At 32.8% G+C, this 19,718-nt stretch overlaps 1 protein-coding gene and 2 non-coding genes across 4 annotated transcripts; all 3 read left to right on the top strand.

Annotated features, from left to right (window-relative positions):
• Window positions 1–3,252: 3,252 nt before the first annotated feature.
• On the top strand, window positions 3,253–11,811 carry LOC136208949 (uncharacterized). 2 transcript variants are annotated; one of them, XM_066000248.1, is made up of 14 exons: window positions 3,253–3,437; window positions 3,533–3,602; window positions 3,704–3,817; window positions 4,084–4,181; window positions 4,290–4,373; window positions 4,679–4,815; window positions 4,992–5,064; window positions 5,178–5,223; window positions 7,664–7,773; window positions 7,961–8,068; window positions 8,163–8,222; window positions 9,273–9,334; window positions 9,706–10,018; window positions 10,609–11,811. In XM_066000248.1, the coding sequence occupies exons 1-14, from the start codon at window positions 3,372–3,374 to the stop codon at window positions 11,455–11,457; spliced, it is 2,190 nt and encodes a 729-aa protein (XP_065856320.1). In that variant the 5' UTR covers window positions 3,253–3,371; the 3' UTR covers window positions 11,458–11,811. The 2 variants fall into 2 exon arrangements, with proteins under 2 accessions (XP_065856320.1, XP_065856319.1); XM_066000247.1 differs by having other exon boundaries at window positions 3,701–3,817.
• Window positions 11,812–13,539: 1,728 nt separating this feature from the next.
• On the top strand, window positions 13,540–13,611 carry TRNAD-GUC (transfer RNA aspartic acid (anticodon GUC)). The gene has a single exon. It is a non-coding gene; the product is annotated as a tRNA-Asp (tRNA).
• A 1,988-nt stretch (window positions 13,612–15,599) lies between these two features.
• On the top strand, window positions 15,600–15,671 carry TRNAD-GUC (transfer RNA aspartic acid (anticodon GUC)). The gene has a single exon. It is a non-coding gene; the product is annotated as a tRNA-Asp (tRNA).
• Window positions 15,672–19,718: the final 4,047 nt, after the last annotated feature.

The raw sequence follows: 19,718 nt of genomic DNA, 5'->3' as shown, positions 1-19,718 counted from the left end.
CATGCCATTTGGGTTAAAAAACACCAGAGCCACGTACCAATAAGTAATGAATTCCATCTTCCATGATTTTCTTAGCATCTCCATGGAAGTGTATGTAGATGACATCATTATCAAATCTAAACGAGAAATGGAACACGTCGTCCATCTGAGGGAAAGCTTTGAACGAATGCAGAAATACAACTTGAAGCTCAATCCTCTGAAGTGTGCCTTTGGTCTCAAAGCGGGGAACTTCCTTGGATTTTTAGTCCATCAAAGGGGGATTGAGATCGACAAAAATAAGGCTAAAGGAATCAAAGATGCGCAACCCCCAAAAAATAAAAGAAGAGTTGCAACGATTTTTGGGCCAAGTTAATTATTTAAGACGATTCATATCAAACTTGGTCGGAAAATCCAGAGCATTTTTGGATCTATTAAGACTTAAAGATGAAGAATCAGTCATGTGATTTGAGCAATCGGAATTGAGAAACCAAATTCCTTCCCTTTTACTTTGTTTGAGCTCTACTCGTGCCATTAGAAGCATCATATATTCATCATTAATTTGAGCATAATGAGATCTTTTCTCTCCATTAGGGTGTTCATATTAACAATGCCCCAAGTTGTGACACTTGTAGCACTGTACATCAGCTTTGTAAAAGGGTTGTCCCTCTCCGCCTCTTCATCGAGCCCTACTAGCATCTCTACCTCTTCCACCTCGATTTTCATGCGTGACTTTCATGGATTGTTCTTCTTCAACTCACCCTTTCATCCTCTGTATATGGATTATAAGACTACTTTGGAGTTCACCAACAATTAAAATATCCATATTATTTTATTCTTCAATTGAACATACTACATAATCGAATTTTAGGACTAAAGATCGAAGGGTCTTTTATGTGATGTCTGCTTCCTTGAGGCATTCTCCATATGCTTTAATCTTCTTGGCAATGGAAAGTGTTCTTCCAAAGCAGGCATTGACAGTTTATCCTTCTTTCATATTTAGAGTCTCGAATTCAGTTTTGAGAGTGTAGAGTTGCGCTCTTTTAACTCTTGTCGACCCCTTGAGCTTTTACTTCATTGAATCCCAAATTTTCTTAGATGTTTACACGAAGTCTTTTGTTTTTTGGACTAGATTGATGTCGATGATCTTGGTAAGTTAAGCCCATTTTTCATGGATCTCCCTAATAAGCGGTGGGTCTGTTGGGCATGAAGTGCTTTTTTCCTCTCCATATTCATCTAGAATAGATAACAACTAATCTAGTTGTGGCGGAGGTTAGATGAGGGCGGACAAAGCGGGGGCAAAGCCAAAAAGAGAGATAGTATCCCTAAGTTTCATTTAGACCGAATATGAGGCAAAGCCAAAGCTAGAAGTGCTTTATCCCAACTAGTGAAACCAGTTTTACCAAAAGAAGCACCGTTAGTATAATGCAATTGCTATCATAAGCATAGATTATATCACCATTGAGGATGGTTTCTATGATTTCTATATCGATTTCCTGATAGAGGTAATTTTCACATTTTTGTTCTTCAATTGTTACTCTCCAATGGGCTTTGCTTCTGCATCTAATGGCTCATTACCCACTAAAATCTCCATTATTCCATCTTCTATTAGGCTCTAGTACTCCTTTGATCGAAAAAAAATTCTCCATCAATTTTGCCTAGTGTTCATAAAAGCCATCAAATTCGAGAATTGCACGTTGAACAAAGGTGCTATTGTTGTTACTGCTTTCCGCCATTTCTGCTCACTCTTCTATCGTGTTTTTCTCAAAGAAACTCTCTTCTTTCTTTCTCAATTGGGCCTGTTTGAGAAGACTCTGGTATCAAATGTTAAAAAATGCAGAACACAATAAACAATTGCAAAAAGATGCAAATATATTATCTTACTGAAACTGAAACATGCTAAAACAAATGAAGCTAAACATCAGTGATTTTAAATAGCCATACTAAAACAAATGAAGCAAAAAATAAGCTAACGTTTCTCAAAATCAGAGATAACATGATTACAAGAAAGAGAATATGTTTAGATAATAACAAACTCCTTATTGCTCCTAATAACTAGAAACCTTAACAAACACAAAAACTTATTCAAAACTCACATGATTCAACAATATACCTGTTCATGAGTCTAGGTACCCGACTGGTTCGTCCAGATCCGTGTCCCCTGGATCGAGCTTGGACATGGAAAATTGTTCTTAGGTCCAGCCCGACCTAGGCCCGCTAAAACTCATCTATTTTTTTGAGTGGCTTGAGATTTATAAAAATAACACGGGTCGATCCAGCCCAGCCTGCCTATAAATATTAATTAATAAATTTATATATTTATAGATTAATATTTATTTTTAAGTATAAATTTTATTATTAAGAATGATACATATAATTTAGGTGGGCTTATATGAGTAGGGGTAAGCATCGGTTTAGTTCGGTTACTAACCAAAATGTTGGTTAATCGAACCGATGTTTGTACAATTTTTAAAACCGAACCGTACCAAATAACTAAAATAACCGAAGTTGACCGAACCAAAAATTTTCGGTTTGGTTACCAACCGAATAACCAAATTTTTTATATTTTTAAGTTAAATATTTAAAATGTTATAAATTATGAAATTTTAGCTTCATTAATTTGGAATTTGCAATTTCAAAATCAATTAACCAAATACCTCATATATTATAAATTAATTCAATAATGTTTAAAATTAAAATTTTAGGATTTCTTGTACAAATAAATAAATAAGTAAAATTATAGTTTTTTTATTTAAATATAAATTCGGTTCGGTTTTCAGTTAGACCGATATTTTTTTGGAATAACCGAACTGATAACCGAATACCGAACAAGAAAAATTTGACAACCAAACCAAAATATTAAAATAACCGAACCAAATAAGAATTTTGGTTCGGTCATCAATTTTTGGACTTTTTGCTCACCCCTGAACTTGTGATTTGATTTTTGAATCTGAGCCCTCTTAAAGTAAGAGCATGCAGAGCTAGACTTAGGCTGAACATTTTTAGATAAAAACCGTCTAGGTCGAACCCATAAACAGGTCTACTCAACAATATTATCTTCTAAACTTGCTTGCATTGATCTATTTACACCTTAAATTTAATTAAAGTGATATACAATTTAATTTGTCTAAAACCAATCTTGTTCCATAGATTTAAAGAATTAATCATATTATTCTATGCAAGTTCAAGAAGCTAAGTCAATAAATTTTTCGGGCCTAAGTTTAGGTCCTCCTAATATATTAAGCCAAATTTAAATGACAAAGTTATGTGAAAGAAGGTAGAGCAGTCGGGTCGGGTTGATGCGCCATTACTTCAAAGTACTCCCCACAACAAGAGTTCTCCCCGCAACGTTACACACTGCAATGGCGGCATGATTTTCAATTTTTCACTCTCTAATGGCGTTATTCCTAAAATCCAAAAGTTCCTTGTTATCTCGTCTTAAAACTCTTCCCAGCTTGCAGGTCTTTTTTGCTGCTTTGCTCCATTTGTCTTTGGGGCAATTCATCGAGCACCTTATGATATTATACTGTAACTGTTTGTATTTTGGGATTTTCAGGTACAGAGGCTCAACCACACTATTACTGAACCAAAAAATCGATCACCCCGCAAAAAGGAAGGTTATGATGGTGTGTCTCTCAGCATAGTGAGTAGAACTCTGAATTTTAAGTCTATCAAAATCATCAAGTTTATTTGGTTGCTTCTTTTTCTTCGATTGTGTTATTAGCAGATTTTGTTATTGAAATGTCGAAATGGAAAAAGATAAACGCAAGTCATGTTGGTATAAGCCGTTCACAGATTCCACTTTTTGCTTGGACTGTTTTAAACCAACTGCACAATCGAGGTAATTTCATTTTCCTTTGCTGGTTTTAGGATGCTTGTTTATGCAATAAGAACCTGCAATAAGAATTCATCATTAAAGTAAATGAGTAACTGTGTTTTCTCCCTCGAATTTGTTGAATATGGTATGCAAGTTGTGTGTCAATTAGTTCACTGGTGCTATTTTTACTTGTTTAGTTTGCGCCTTCTAACCTATTGCTTAATTTATATTTTAAATTAATGCCCGTGTCATTTCGTGATAATATGGGGTGTTTTTGCTATAAATTACAGGGTTTCAGGCTTACTTGGTTGGTGGTTGCGTGCGGGATTTTCTTCTTAACAAAGAACCTAAAGATTTTGATGTGGTCACCACAGCTGAACTTAAACAGGTTTTGCTTCTGTTTCCGTTCCTTAATATCATTTTATTGCTATATTTTGTTGTATTCAGGATTTATAAGGTTGAATAACTTTCACGAATTTGCAATATCTTATTATAGGTTAAGAAGGCATTCAGCAATTGTCTTATTGTTGGACGGCGATTTCCTATATGCAGAGTGCAAATAAAAGATTCAGTGGTTGAGGTTTGAAAGGCTCTGTTAATACTTGCAGAAAAATTAGATGCGCAATCCTTTCTTTGACATACTATTGCTAGCCTGTGAACTTTTGCATTTTCCTGGCGGCATATACTCTTTATTTTTTTTCCATTTACTTTTATGTGTGGTTTTGTTTCTTCTCCTTTCGGTTTTGGTGATAGCTGTCCAGTTTCGGGACTGCTTGTATCGTGCTTTTGTGATGTTCAATCTTCGTTTTTTTGGGGGGATAAGTGTCCAGTTTTTACTTACTTTGCATTAATTTCGTTTCAATTTATTTCTCTTTTTGCTGATAGGTGTCCAGTTTTAAGACAAGAGCAGAGCACTCCAAAGATAATGAGAACCAGCAGCTACCTAAAATGCCAGTTGGCTGTGATGAAAATGACTTCATCTGCTGGAGAGATAGTATACACCGGGACTTCACAATTAACAGGCATCTTTTCCTGTTTCTTTTTTTTTTTTTTCTTTTTGAAGCAGAATCATATTTTGCATTAATGTGAAAATATTCTAAAACATATGCCATGAAGATTATGTTTCAAAGTACAACTGATGTAAAAGTAATAATTTACTATTTTCTGACTTGGAATTTATTTGTTATCTTGGAAGCAGTTTATTCTACGACCCATTTCTGAATAAAATCTGTGATTATGCCAATTGCATGCAAGATATAAAGACCCTAAAGGTAATATTTTTTTTTCTTTTCCAGTTTCCAGAAAAATCTTCTTACAAATTGAAGCTTCATTTTTGCTGTTATTTGAGTTTCTAACATTTCCTTAATTTTTGATATTGTTATAGCTACGGACCCTAAAACCTGCTCATTTGTCATTCCAAGAGGATCGTGGTAAGTGTTTCCACCTTTTCAGATGTAGGCCTAAGAAAGAAAAACGACAATTTTATCATACAATTGGGCTACCAAAGGCGCGCCTTAGGCTCAAAAGGGGCTAGGCTCCATGCATGTTGCCTGAGAAGCCAAAAGGCAGCTCTGTTCAAGAGGCGCATGCGTGACGTGAGCATGCCTTTCTGAGCCCGGCGCCTTTCTGCAGACATGTCTAGGCGCAAATTTAGACCCTAAACAATGTTTTTTAGTGTTCCAAGTTAAAAATAGGATGTTTTAATCATAACCTTTTCTACCTATATAATTTATTGGCTGAAATTAAATTGGAACAAAAAGAAATAAATAAAAAAGGAAAGAAGATTTGGACGGAAAAAATACTGCAAAGAACAACACAAAAAAACTCCGCTTCATTTTGAAGAGTTCAGAAATACCACAAATGGAGACTTTAGTGTTAATGAAAAATATTTATTAGACTATTAGTTAATTAACTTAGGATTTGGTTGAACTTTAGTCTTTAAATCTAGAATTTTTATAATGACTTAAGATATATGGAAGAGTTAGGCCCTGTTCTTTATTACTTAATTTCAGTATCAATCAGTTCAGTAATTAATTCAGTTCAGTTCAATAATTTATCACTACTTATTATAATCATAATTATTTTTTATAATTTTTTTTTTCATTATTACTGTTATCATTATTATTAGAACCGTTATTATTTTTTTCAGATTTTTATTTTAATTATTGCTATTTTTAAAGGATTATATTATTATTTAAGTTTCAGTACAATTCAGTTCAGTTCAGTTTTTTTCAGTCATAAAGAACAGAGCCTTAGTAGTTAATTCATAATGCATTTTAAGATTAAGATTGTGATTTAGTATTTGACTGTTTGTTGCATTTAATTCTAGAAATTTAGACACGGACGTGACAATTCTCCCCACCTTAAAAAATTTCGTCCTCGAAATTCACGTTCTCTAATTTAAATTTTCTTCCTCAAATAATCTCCAAGATCACAAAATTATTTCAAATTATCCAGATTCCTCATAATCATCATAAGACCACAAATTCTAATGTTTCCTTCCATTAACTCCATCATTTATCCATATCCACATCACTGTAACTATTATTTATACACAACTCTTAGTAATTCTCAATTTCAACCTAGTTAATTCCATCACCATAATCCACAATAAAACTTCAAATATCATTCGTATCTTCCTAACAGACACCTTATATTATAATCGTCAAGCATTAGCATCAACATCACCATCACCATCACCAATATAAACCTCAATAAGAGTTTATGAAATGATGTTTGGGAGCAACAATAGGAAGAGACATTAACATCTGATATAATTTGTAGCTTGTTTATAAATCCTATGCTAATGTCACTCATGTAAAGCATCTTTCCATCTAAGAGGGCTTAGATGTAGTTCCTGTGATGAAAATCTCTCTATTTACTAGTCTACTAGGTATTAAATTATAAAGAACAAGCTCAATTCATGAAACATTTGGTCTAAAAGGAAAAATTTGGAAACTTTCCTTTACTAATTCTCTCTCACATAATAAGGTTGGCCAATCATAATGTAGTGTTTCCTCTAATTCTTGGTGCCATGATAGCATAGTTATTAAAGGCGCATGGTGCGCTAAGACGCAAGGGGTCCTTGGGCCTTGGCGCAAGGTACAGCTGTACGCTTGAAAGATGCAAGGCGCACTAAAAGAAAAAAATGTATAAAATCGTACATGGTAATATTTAAAATATAAAGAAATGATAAATTCTAAAATCAAAATGCAATAAATACTAAGTCATGACAATATTCTTAATCATAAATTTAAACATGCAATAAGCATAATATTCTAAGTCTCAAGTGTTCAACTAAAGAGTAAATCCTAAGTTGACTAATAGTTGTTTGTCATCAGAAGTCTCCAAATTCATCACTCATCACCATCCACTCTCCTCATCTCCAACATCATCAAATTCTTTTTCAAGGATCTAATCCTCTTCATCCTCATAATACTCATCTACAAACAATGCGTCTCTTCAAAGTCTTTCTTTTTTTTACTGTTGGTTTTGGACAATAGATGTGTCTAATCCTCTGTGGAGTTAAAACCCTAAAAAAACCCATGTGACATATAGCTCGCGCCTCTTATAACCATGACAAAAGGATGCCTTTGAGGGTGCTAAGGCGCTCGGCCTAGTGTCTTGTGTGCCTGGAGTCTTAGGCACACCTTTAACAAGTACGCATGATAGGATTGACACCAATAAAGAGTTTATATACCAATTTGATAAAATCAAAATAAATGGTGTATCTGAAAAATTACATACGAAATTTCACTTCTTTTTTCTTTTCTATATAACCTTTTTTCCACCATAAGACCTTGGACTTATTGTTTTAATATGTTGTTAGTTCAATCTTACTGAACCTATTTTGAAAACTTTATCGGGCAGCAAGAATTTTGCGGGGATTGAGGATTGCTGGCCGATTGGGCCTGTCAATTTCTAAGGACACTGAAGTGGCAATATGCGAATTTGCGTCTTCAGTTAAGGATTTGGACAAGGTACTTTACAGGTTGACTTCGAATAATATACTTTCTGAATTTTTTTCCCGAAATTTTAGTTCTATGTGTGTTTCTTCATCTAGTCTAATGTTTGCCACCCACTTTATCTGTTTCTTAGGAATTCTTGTTGGTGGATTCCTTTGGTTTCCAGTAAAATAGCATATCACTCGCATTCTTTTTTAACCAGGGCAGGATAATGATGGAGTTGAACTACATGCTATCTTATGGAGCTGCTGAGTCTACTATCTATTTGCTAAGGAGATTCAACCTACTTGAACTGTTTCTTCCATTCCAGGTTTGTATATTTATGCCCAAGTTTCTGCATTACAATTTATTCTATGGTTACCCATTAGTTTAATTTACATCTCACTTTGAAGTCTTAATTACAGGCAGCATACCTTGATCATCAGTTTCGTAAAACATCTTCTTTGGGTTCTGTGATGTTGATGGTAAGTTTTAGATCTACAACTGCTAATCTGTATTATTTTATCAATGACAAAGTTCTCTTGGTTGCAGTAGAATAGTTCTGGGATTTGGTAATTTCGGAATTCATGATTGCTTTATGCAATACAACATGAAATAATTGTAGTACTTAGAATATGAAATGATAATTTAGTTGGAGAAAATGGAATTGTGCTGTGTAGAAGCACGTTAGTTTTAATGCAACTTTTTGAATGATTCTAAGTCAGATACAGACAAAGGTGATAATATTAATGAAACATCATTTTTTTAGCTAAACTTGATGTTGTCTGCTTGAAATGACTTCAATCAGGACTTCCTTTATAAAGAGAACTCAACTAGGATTTTGAATTTGAACGAACTTTGGTTCATTTGGATGGGGGATATGAAATTTTGATATTTGAATATAATATTGGGGGTTTCTTTGATTAATTAGAACTATTAACGAATCTAGGTAGATATTGAATGCAGATAAAATCTTTGTTTGAGCTTGTACTTGAAATACCTAAGAGAAGGTGTGATTCGAATAAACCTTCAACAAATTACATTTAATAATAATGACCGAATTAGTAAAATAAATAAAAGTGGTATATCCTTCATTTCAAATCGTCCCATGCAAACTAAATGTCAGAAAATGTCATATTGGGATTGTAATTCATGAGAGCTAGATGGAACACAAGCCACTTGAATGTTTAATTGAGTATAATGTTGGAGGACTGGACTGGATGTTTCACTTCTCAGACATTGATATTGTTCTATGCTAATGTAAGAGCCTTGTTTAAGAGGGCGATTCACGTGTATACCACTTAGTTTGTGAAAGCTATGTCTGGAACATGAAGTAGCAAGTACTTGAATGAAATACAGCCCCTTTCCTCAAAAATAATTTTGATAAAAGTAGTATATAACATGCTTGCATTGCCTTAATAGTTTATTGTAGCTCGAAGTATAATCCAAGTTCAGTTTTAACCAATTCCATAATTGGTTATTTCTTTGATATTCTTACTTTTTGATTGATATCTCTCTCTCTCTCTTCATGGCAGAAATTGTTCTTCAATTTGGATAAATTGGTTACTTGTGATCGACCTTGCCATTGTAATCTCTGGTGAGACACCTGTTGCCTTTATTCACTTCCATGTTTCAATGATATCAATGAATGTGCTTCTTAGACAGCTAATTTTTTTCATGACATTTATTATCAGAGTTTGGCTAATACATCATCACGCATTTATTTTTATTATTTTTCCTGAAAACATCAAATGTATAAATCTTTCACATTTAAATGCCTGCCTGGATTATTTGAATAGTAAGAAATTCTCCCAGAAAGGCGTATTGAAAGATTTACTGCCAAGATCAAAGTATATGAATGTAAAATGCAAGAATTTCTAGTTCAATTTTTATGTTATGTATACTTTTTAGTTCCTTTCTCTCTCCCCCCACCCCAATCAATAATTTTTCTATATATCTATGGGACAGGCTTGGACTTTTGGCATTTCACCAGGCATTAGTAAATAACCCACAAGATGCTTTTGTTGTCTGGGTTTTTGCTTCTGTACTATGTCATGGAAGGTGGAAAGAAGGTGTTAAATTTGCAAGAGAAAATGCAAAACTGCAAGTTAACTTTGTACCTGAGATCTCAGGGTTCTCCGACTTCAAATCAGATGATGAACTTTCATCAGAAGTTAGTCATTTAGCAGCTTTGGTTCAAAAGTCTGTTTGTGGCTTGGTTAACGCCAAGTATCTTGTTGAGTCCATGAAAAAATACCAAGATTCATCATCTTCTCCTTTGGTAAGTACCTATAAAATTAGTTCCGAGGTCGTTTATGTTGATCCTTGGTATCTTTAAATCGGCATGCTTCATCTGGTTTTTGTTTTCATAGCATGTTGGAGATATACCATTTGAATTCTGCATATGGAAAATTTGTTTGGTTAATACTTTTAAATGATTGACCACGAAACATGTGACTAGCAAGTATACCTGATACGATATCCCTTTTCTGTTCTTTAGAGCCGAGTAAAACATCAATTAAATAAATTTATAATATTTACTGGAAATGGAATGCCCAGAACTTTTCGTGTGCTACTGCTAGTTGTTCCCTTGCACAATCCCTCGTCTAAATGGGCAATGGAGGCGCTAAACCTTTTTGTGATATAGTTGAATGAATCATTAACTCTTTTCTTAAACCATATCTGTATTTTCCGTATATCATGATTTCGGTTTATTTTCTGAAGTTTGGCTTTATCTTTTCATAAATAAAACTTGCTATATCATCAGCTGGAATCTTAGTTTATCATTAAACCCTAATCTGCCTTGTTTTCCCATTATGTTCAGTTTATTTTTATTTATTTTTTGAGTAAAATCTTCTGCACGGTGCTCAGGTATTTGTGCCAAACAAAGCAGGAGACGATGTTGTTCGACTTTTTGACGTCCTGGTGGATGATATTGAGACTTACAAACACGGTAGACAGAGTTCCATGATTAATTATAAGCTACTCGGGAAAGGGATCCGAATTGAGTCTAGATTTGTTCTTGGCAAAATTATCATGGAAACTTTGCGTGGTGGACTTGTTAAAGAAATGCAATTTACTATGGAGGAGGAAGAGGTCATTGAGAAGAAATATGCTCCAAAACATTCTGATCCGGTAAATCATGGACCTTGGGTTTCGAAGGATAAAAAACGTAGCCTATATCCATTCGATTCTGAACAGAAGGAAAACATTCCTAAGAAACAAAAAGTTCAGAAGGTGCAACCTTTATCCGAGGGGATAGCTCCGACGAGAGAGTTTGTATTGTCAAAAGACGAGTCCCGGAAGACGGTAAAGAAGCCAACAAAAGTAGTAGAGACAAAGAACTTAACTGAAGGAGAATCAACTGAAACACTGAGGCAGACGTTAAAGAAACAAAAGCACACTTTGCAGAAAAAGCATGGGACCATTCATAACGAAAATATACTACCGACGGAGTCCAAGCTTAGTAACTTAAGTAAGGATGATGATAAAATTAAGCGCGAAGTGAAATCACAAGGAGTGGTCAAGGAGAAGAGCAGTCGGCCTTCGCTGCAAAAAAAGCATGGGACCATTCACAACGAAAATATACTACCGACGGAGTCCAAGCTTAGTAACTTAAGTAAGGATGATGATAAAATTAAGCGCGAAGTGAAATCACAAGGAGTAGTGGTCAAGGAGAAGAGTAGTCGGCCTTCGCTGTCTAGCCTTTTCGGAAGATGACAATTTTGGGTAAGCAAAATCTGCATGAAGGTATGAACCTGCTACTAACTCTGTCCTCTGTCTTCATCTGCACATTTGGTTCCGAAAGGCCACGATTATGACTCGAAGATTAGCCTGGCTTATTTCTAATGCAACACCGTCTCCGTATTAGAATTATTTGCATTAATACTAATTAATATATCTTGTTTGTTTGTAATTGAGATAGAATTTTCATTAGTAGCTAATTAGTTAGTAGATAATCTTTCTTTTAATTGGGTAGTGGCAGAAAAAAACGGTTGTGCCATATTGCTCTCTATCTCAGGTTATGTTTTTTAATGTTAATAGAGAACCAAATGAACAGTCTTGATTTAGCCATTTAATTTTGAATTAGGTAATGATTATAAAGGCTGTGCAGAATGGATGTATGTTGTATATTGATGAAGTGGAGCGGGCCTTGAACTATTTGGAGAAAGCGGACCCGGTGGCGAAACTGAAATTTTGAAGTTAAAACGGGGTCGTTGGAATTTAGTGATTTCGGACCCTAATTTAATTGGATTCGGCCCACTGAATCAAACCCACTGGTCTATAGACCTATGGTGGACGTGTTTTTTAGCCATCCGAGGTCGTTTAGGGTCTCAAAACGGCAGTTTTGTGTTTTATCGCACTTTCGGTTATTTTCCTGTTTTGTTGCTTTTCCTTTTAGGTTTCGGATTAGTTTTTATTTGTCAGCCTATATAAAGGCTCGACCCCCACCTTATGTAAGGAGTTTTTTTCGATTAATAAAAATTTCAGAGTTTATTCTCTTTTTTCCAATTTTCGTTAGTCGTGCGCGATTCAACGATAGTTGACGGTTTTAGGCCTTGTTCGTGTGCGAACATTCGTTTAAGACGAAAGTCTGTTTATTTCCGCTGCATCAATATTTAATGATCTAAATGATCTTGATTTATCTTAATCCATGATTTTCAAGATTGCTTAGATTTTTCCTTTTTTTTAATTAAGGGCTGTGTATTAGGATTCAAATTCAAATTGGGAGATATTTAGTTTAAGCAATTTGAGATTCTTACCATTTAAAAGTATCTATTAGGCTTAATACATGTGTTGTCCCTTTGCACTTGGTTTACAATTTCAATTGTACCTTGACTTTTAAAAGTCTCAAACTACTCTATTTTTGTCAAATTGCATTCAATAACTCTATATTTTTAATATAATTTGTTGGATGCAGAAAATTAAAATGTCAAATAGACAAATAATTAGGAGTTTTTGAAAATTCACGGGTCAGTTGAAATTTTGGAGTTATTGAATGCAATTTAACAAAAATAAAAGGTTATTGAATTCAACTGGACAAGAACATTGAGTTATTGAATGCAATTAGATATGATTTTGGAGTTATTGTAATGAAATTGGACAAGAATAGACAATTGAAGTTTTACGCCAAATACAAAAACGATAAACGTATTAAGCCTAGCCTGTTTATTATTTTATAATCATGTTATAAGAATAATTTTATTTTTTATATGATGCTTGCAAGTATAATTTGTTTTTATTAGATTTTATGATGACAATTAGAACTATGCAAATTCAAGATCATTTATTACTTGAATTTCTAAAAGTATTGAATTTTTTTTATTGCAACAAAATTTTATATTTATTTGAATAATAATTTAAAATTGCAAAACAATGAGCAAAATGAATGTTATATATGCGCTCTTTGGTTAAATATGGTATTGTAAATATGGTATTGAAAATTTTAGAAGGCGGTTTGGGCTGATTCTTAAAGCAAATAAATGAGAGAAATTCTGAGAAGATATAAAATGTTATGTGTTGATAACTTGATTGAGGTGCTCAATATGAAAGACACGTTGTCAATTTTCAATTGCGTGAGGACTAAAAGACAAGATGATACTGACTTTTTATATATACGATGTTGAAATTTGTTGAGGTTAATTATTTTAATTCTTGTTCTATTTTACATTATTGTTGGAAGCCATAATTTTATAATCTTAATATTGTTTTTGGTTACAATATATTTCTAGGTATTTGGAGGAAAAAAAAAGAGGAATTTGTACACTTTAAAAAGGCTGCTTTTCACATGTGACACATCAAGTCGTTGTAGTATAGTGGTAAGTATTCCCGCCTGTCACGCGGGTGACCCGGGTTCGATCCCCGGCAACGGCGTTTTTTTTTATTTTTCTTTTTTTTTTGTTTTGTGCATTATACTATGTTTTGTTTTCTCCATATAAAATTGGTCTAACTTATCAATATTAAAGATAAAATTATTCTGGGCTATTCAATATTAAAGTTACTTATAATTTATTAGATATTATTATGTAGGAGTCCAAACATGTGATTTTTATTTGTGAAAATAAATTGTTAGCAAATATTTATTGTTTTTTCTAGATTGTTATGGATTTTTTTAGATTTTTCTTTTTATTTGTGAACATTGTCTCTATGATGATCTTGGTTCTGCTGCGTTGAAACCGAAAGGCCACGACAACGACTCGAAGATTACCCTGGCTTATTTCTAATGCAACACCGTTTTCGTATTAGAATTATTTGCATTAATACTAATTAATATATCTTGCTTGTTTGTAATTGAGATAGAATTTTCATTAGTATCTAATTAATTTAGTAGATAATCTTTCTTTTAATTGGGTAGTGGCAGAAAAAAATAATTGTGCCATATTGCTCTCTATCTCAGGTTATGTTTTTTTAATGTTAATAGAGAACCAAATGAACAGTATTGAGTTAGCCATTTAATTTTGAATTAGGTAATGATTTTATAGGCTGTGCAGAATGGATGTATGTTGTACATTTAATCTTTTAAATGATCTTGATTTATTTTCATCCATCATTTTTAGACATTTTTAAAATTTTTCCTTTTCCAATCAAAGTATAGTGTGTATATTAGAATTCAAATTTGAGATTTTAGTTTAAGCAATTGCTATTTAAGTCAACTTTAATTGATATTGTAATATTATTCTAGGGATAAGGTACGTTTAATGCTGATAGTTAGGAGTAACTTTACTCTAATATTGACAAATTGAGTCAAATTGAGAAATAATTTATTGAACGGTTTTGTAAGTCATGAATTTTGTTAGCTCCACTGCATATAGTGCACTATTTTTTTTTATCAATATTTAATATGAAGTGTCAAATTTAAAAATATATCAATATTTAATTTTGTTATGATTTTTTTAACCAATAGATATGTAATTGATGCAGAATGCAGAAAAAAAATATCTGTGTTTTTTTAATAATGTTTAAAATTGATCCGCCGCTAAGGTTAAAGAAAAAATTGCACCATTTTAAATATTAGAGGGTATAAAATTATTCCTAACTGTCAATATTAGTCGTATTTTTACACTTTTATCTCATTATTTTATAATCATGCTACAAGAATACATTTTTTTTATATGATGTTTGTAAGTAGAATATATTTTTATTCAATTTCTTTGTTCAAGCTCACTTATTACTTGAATTTCTAAAAATATTGATTTTTTTTTATAGCAATGAAATTTTATATTTATTTGAATAAAAGAAACCTTAAAATTGCAAAGCAATGGCAACGACTAATATATATATATATATATATATATATATATATATATATATATTTGGCTGTTTAACAATCCAACAATAGAGTTGCAAATACTATAAGGTAAAAATGAGAATCTACGAAACTACAATTACAATCATTAAAAAAAGATAAATGAGAGAAATTTTTAAAAGATACTAGAAAATTATGTTTTGATAACTAGATTGAGGTGCCAAAATGGAAGACACGATGCCAATTCTCGATCGAATGGGGCTCGAAAGACAAGATGGTACTTACATTTTACCTATACCATGTTGAAATCTTTTGAGATTAATTATTTTAATTCTTATTCTATTTTGAGGCCATAATTTTATAATTTTATAATTTTAATATTCTTTTTTGTTACTTTAATATATTTTGCAAATATTTGAAGAAAAAAGTAGGAGGATATATAGTGGTGAAGCTCTTAGCCTGTTGGTTGAGAGATTACTGTTAGGGGGTTTCCTTTGTCTTTAGTGTAATTTTCTTTTGTTTAATGTAAGTTCATTGTGTACAACTTTTGAAAAAAGTAAGAGGATATATAATTTGTATACTTTAAAAAGGGTACGTTTCATACTTCAAACATTAAGTCGTTGTAGTATAGTGGTAAGTATTCCCGCTTGTCACGCGGGTGACCCGGGTTCGATCCCCGGCAACGGCGTTTTTACTTTTGATATTTCCTATTTTTTTTTATTTGTTTTCCTCCATATGAAATTAGCCGTACTTAGAATTTATTAGACATTATTATGCAAAAGTCTACACATGTAGAAATTTTTTGAGGTTAATTATTTTAGTTCTTATTCTATTTTACATTATTATTTAGAAGCCTTAATTTTATAATCTTATAAAAAAAAAATTAGTTACAATATACTTTAATAAAATGAGAGGACATATGCGGGTATTAATTTTATCTATTCTCCACAATCTCGGGTTAAACGCTCGTCATCATAGGGCCCCTCGAATCATTGAAGTTAGATGGCAGCCCCCTCCGTCTGATTGGATTAAAGCTAACACTGATGCCTCCGTGATCTCGGGTAGAGCTGGTTGCGGTGTGGTTTTTCGAAATAGTCAGGGGCATCCCCTTGGGTCATTTGCCTTCCCCCTTGATTGTGCTTTGGTACACATGGCGGAATTGCAAGCCGCTATTTTTACAGTTTCAATTGCGAGGTCACGTGGATGGACTCATCTCTGGATTGAAAGTGACTCGACTTACGTTATTCGAATTTTCCGTGCCTGTGCGCAGATCATTCCCTGAACAATGCGTGTGGATTGGTTAAATTGTTTAGATTCAATGACGCATATTCAGGCGGTTGTCTCTCATGTGTTCCGTGAGGGAAATCAAGTGGCAGACGCTCTTGCTAATTACGGACGTCTGGCCTCAGATTTACAAATGTGGAATACCCTTCCAGACTTCTGCTCCCTTCTTGCTAGAGATAATGCCCTTGGTAGGGATATGTTTAGATTTTCTTAAAACATTCTTTGTACTGGTTTCATACTTTTTTCATCTCTTCATTTATATATTTGGTTCTTTGCCTTTTCGGGGATGCCAACCTGGTTGGACTTCCCATTGGGCTAGATCCGTATTTCAATTAAAAAAAAAAAAATGAGAGGACATATAATTTGTACACTTTAAAAAGAGATACTTTTCGCATTTGAAATATAAGTTGTTATAGTATAGTGGTAAGTATTCTCGCCTGTCACCCGGATGACCCGGGTTCGATCCCCGACAACGGCGTAGATTTTTTCTATTTTTTTATTTCTTATATTGTACCATGTTTTGTTTTCCCCATATGAAATTGGCCGTATTTAGAATTTATTAGACATTATTATATACGAGTCCACACATGTCATGTGATTTGTATTTGTGCAAATAAATTGTTAGCAAATATTATAAATAGTTAGCAATAGTTTAAGCAATTTGAGATGCTTACCATTTAAGTCAATCTTAATTGATATTATCTATCAGGCTTAATACATGTGTTTCCTCTTGCACTTGGCCTAGAACTTTATCTACTTTCAAAAGTTTCAAATGATCTCGTATTTTTGTCCAATTACATTCAATAGCTCCCTATTTCTCAATATAATTTGTTGGATGCAGAAAATTGGAGACACACTTTGTCACACACAAAATGCTTGTTACGTGTAAAAAAAGAAGAAGCAAAAAACATCATTAGCCCCCTGATCTTTCATTTGTTAGCTCAATAAGCCCTTGATCTTTTATTTGATTACATTAAACTCTTGATCATTTATTTTTGGTCTCATTAAGCCATTTATGACCAAATTAGTAAGTTATGAATACCTAATTCTGTTAAAAATACGTTATTAACTTCATCTGTATTTGAAATTATTAAAAAACAATATTTTTTACAGTTTGAATTAAAGTTTTTACAGTTTTCCTATATCTACATTACACATCTAAAACTACTTTCAAATAGTGAAATATATAAATTTTGAATGCAGATGTAATTAATAACAGTCTGTTAACCAAATTTTATATTCAAATTTTTTTTTTGATCATCAAGGACTTAATGAAACCAAAAATAAATGATCATGGGTTTAATGTATCCAAATAAAAGATCAAATGCTTAATGAATCAAAAAATGAAAGATCAAGAGCCTAATGATGTTTTTTACCAAAAAAAATGCTTGTTACGCGTAAAAAGAAGAAGCCAAATAGACAAATATTAGAACTTTTGAAAATTAGGGACCGAACTACTTCCGATCGACAGACGATTGACGAACTTGAAGCTAGCGTATCAACAACAAGCTCTTTTTTAATTCTGGCTGGAGGTAGGTCAGGGATAATTTGACTTTTTTGGTCATCGGGGTGAATTCTATAAATTTATAGGGTTATTGAGTGTAATTGAACAAGAATAAAAGGGTTATGGACAATAATATGAATTTATATTGGGATTTTTTTCTCAAGGGTTTTTTATTTTTTTATTCTAATCCCATAATTTCGGTCATTTGTAGAAAACCTAAAAAAACTGTAACATGTTTTTAAGATAATAATAAATAAATAAAAATAGATGTTGAATTTTTTTTTTTTTGTGAGTTGTGAATGTATCATTGGTTATTGAATTTACATAATTATCTCAAAATAGTCGTTTAACTTTAATTTGTTTCGATTAAATCACATAATTTTAAATTTATTTTAATTAGGTCACTCCACCAATTCCAATAATTAAAAAATATCGAAATGATAATATGAATGACACATCAAAACGAGTCAACTCAGATCTCTATTTATCCCCTTAAGTTGATAATGGAACATTAAGGTTCCTTTGAACCAGAAATTAAGCTAAAAAAAGTCATTTGTTATTGATTTTTTTTTTTCATTTTTTCATTTTTTTATAACGTTATTGAAGTTAATATAATATTAAAATTATAAATCACAAGATTTATTAAGTAATCTTATTTCTACTAGTTTTTTTTTTGGTAGATATTATTTCTACTAGTTTTAAATTATATTGAAATTAAGGTTTAAATAGATATATAATTGATTTATTTATTTTATTCTGAAATTTAGATATCAAGTGTATTCATCCAAGATTTTACATTGAATAATAGAAATATTATGGGTAAATTACACCCATACCACTCAACATTACCCATTTTAACATTGTGGCTACTGAACTTCAATTCTTAACTGTATGACCACTAAACTTTACGTTTTTTTAATACCGATTGCCACTCAATTTTAACTAACTCCTCAAAGTGACCGTTAACGATCTCAAAATAAAAATATTCAAGAATTAAAATTGTTCAGAACGACATTTACCATGAAACCACATTTTTTATTTTCCAAAATCACATTTTTTGGAGCTTTCTCTCTCTAAAAATTCACTCTCTCTCCCCTAACAAAACAACACCTAAATGATTTCAAAACGAAATTTTTTAAGAATTAAAGTTTCTTAGAATATCATTAACGTTTAGACCGTCAACGGTCGTTTTGAGGTGTTGAGTGGCCACCGATGTTAAAAAGTGTAAAGTTCAGTAACCATACTGTTAAAAATTGAAGTTCAGTGACCATAATGTTAAATGGATAAAATTCAGTGGCCATGAGTGTAATTTACCCGAAATATTATTTAACAAAGTGAAAGATTGAAATACTTAGATCAATTAAAACTAGAAAATACATGATATATTTCTTTATGTTTGTGTAACAAGAAAAATAAATGAGAAGTCCAGAAAACAACATCATCAATATTATGAAGGTGAGGATTGAGGATTGTAACGGCAATTGGGCAATTGGGCTTGGCCTAAGTTTGAGCACCTCTTTGATGTGGAATGGTTGCTTAGCACTTGGGATGATGGCCCCCTTCTTTTTGTAACCACCTGCTATTTCCTATGGAGATGGCAGAATATTTCAATTTTCAGTGATAGTGAGAAGCTTCCCCCCAATCCTGTTGAAGTCATAAAGGATAGCGTGCGGGCCTATAAAGCCAGTTTCTTGGTGCTCTGTAATGCTGGGATTCGGACCAGAAGAGTCGAGGAATTGGTCAGGTGGTCTCGACCTCAGGAGGGCTGGTTGAAGTTAAATTCTGATGGCTCGTACTGGGAGTCGGGAAATATTGCTGCGGGTGGAGTTATACGTGACTCATCTGGACTGTGGGTTGCAGGTTTCGTCCATAACATTGGATCAGGCTCTCCCTTCGAAACGGAGTTATGGGGGCTGTACTCTGGTATTTGTTTAGCCTCGTCTCTGG

This window comes from Euphorbia lathyris, chromosome 10 (assembly GCF_963576675.1).
Source record: "Euphorbia lathyris chromosome 10, ddEupLath1.1, whole genome shotgun sequence".
NCBI lineage: Eukaryota > Viridiplantae > Streptophyta > Magnoliopsida > Malpighiales > Euphorbiaceae > Euphorbia > Euphorbia lathyris.
Note: the sequence above shows the minus strand (reverse complement) of the source record. Positions and strands in the feature narration are given on the sequence as shown.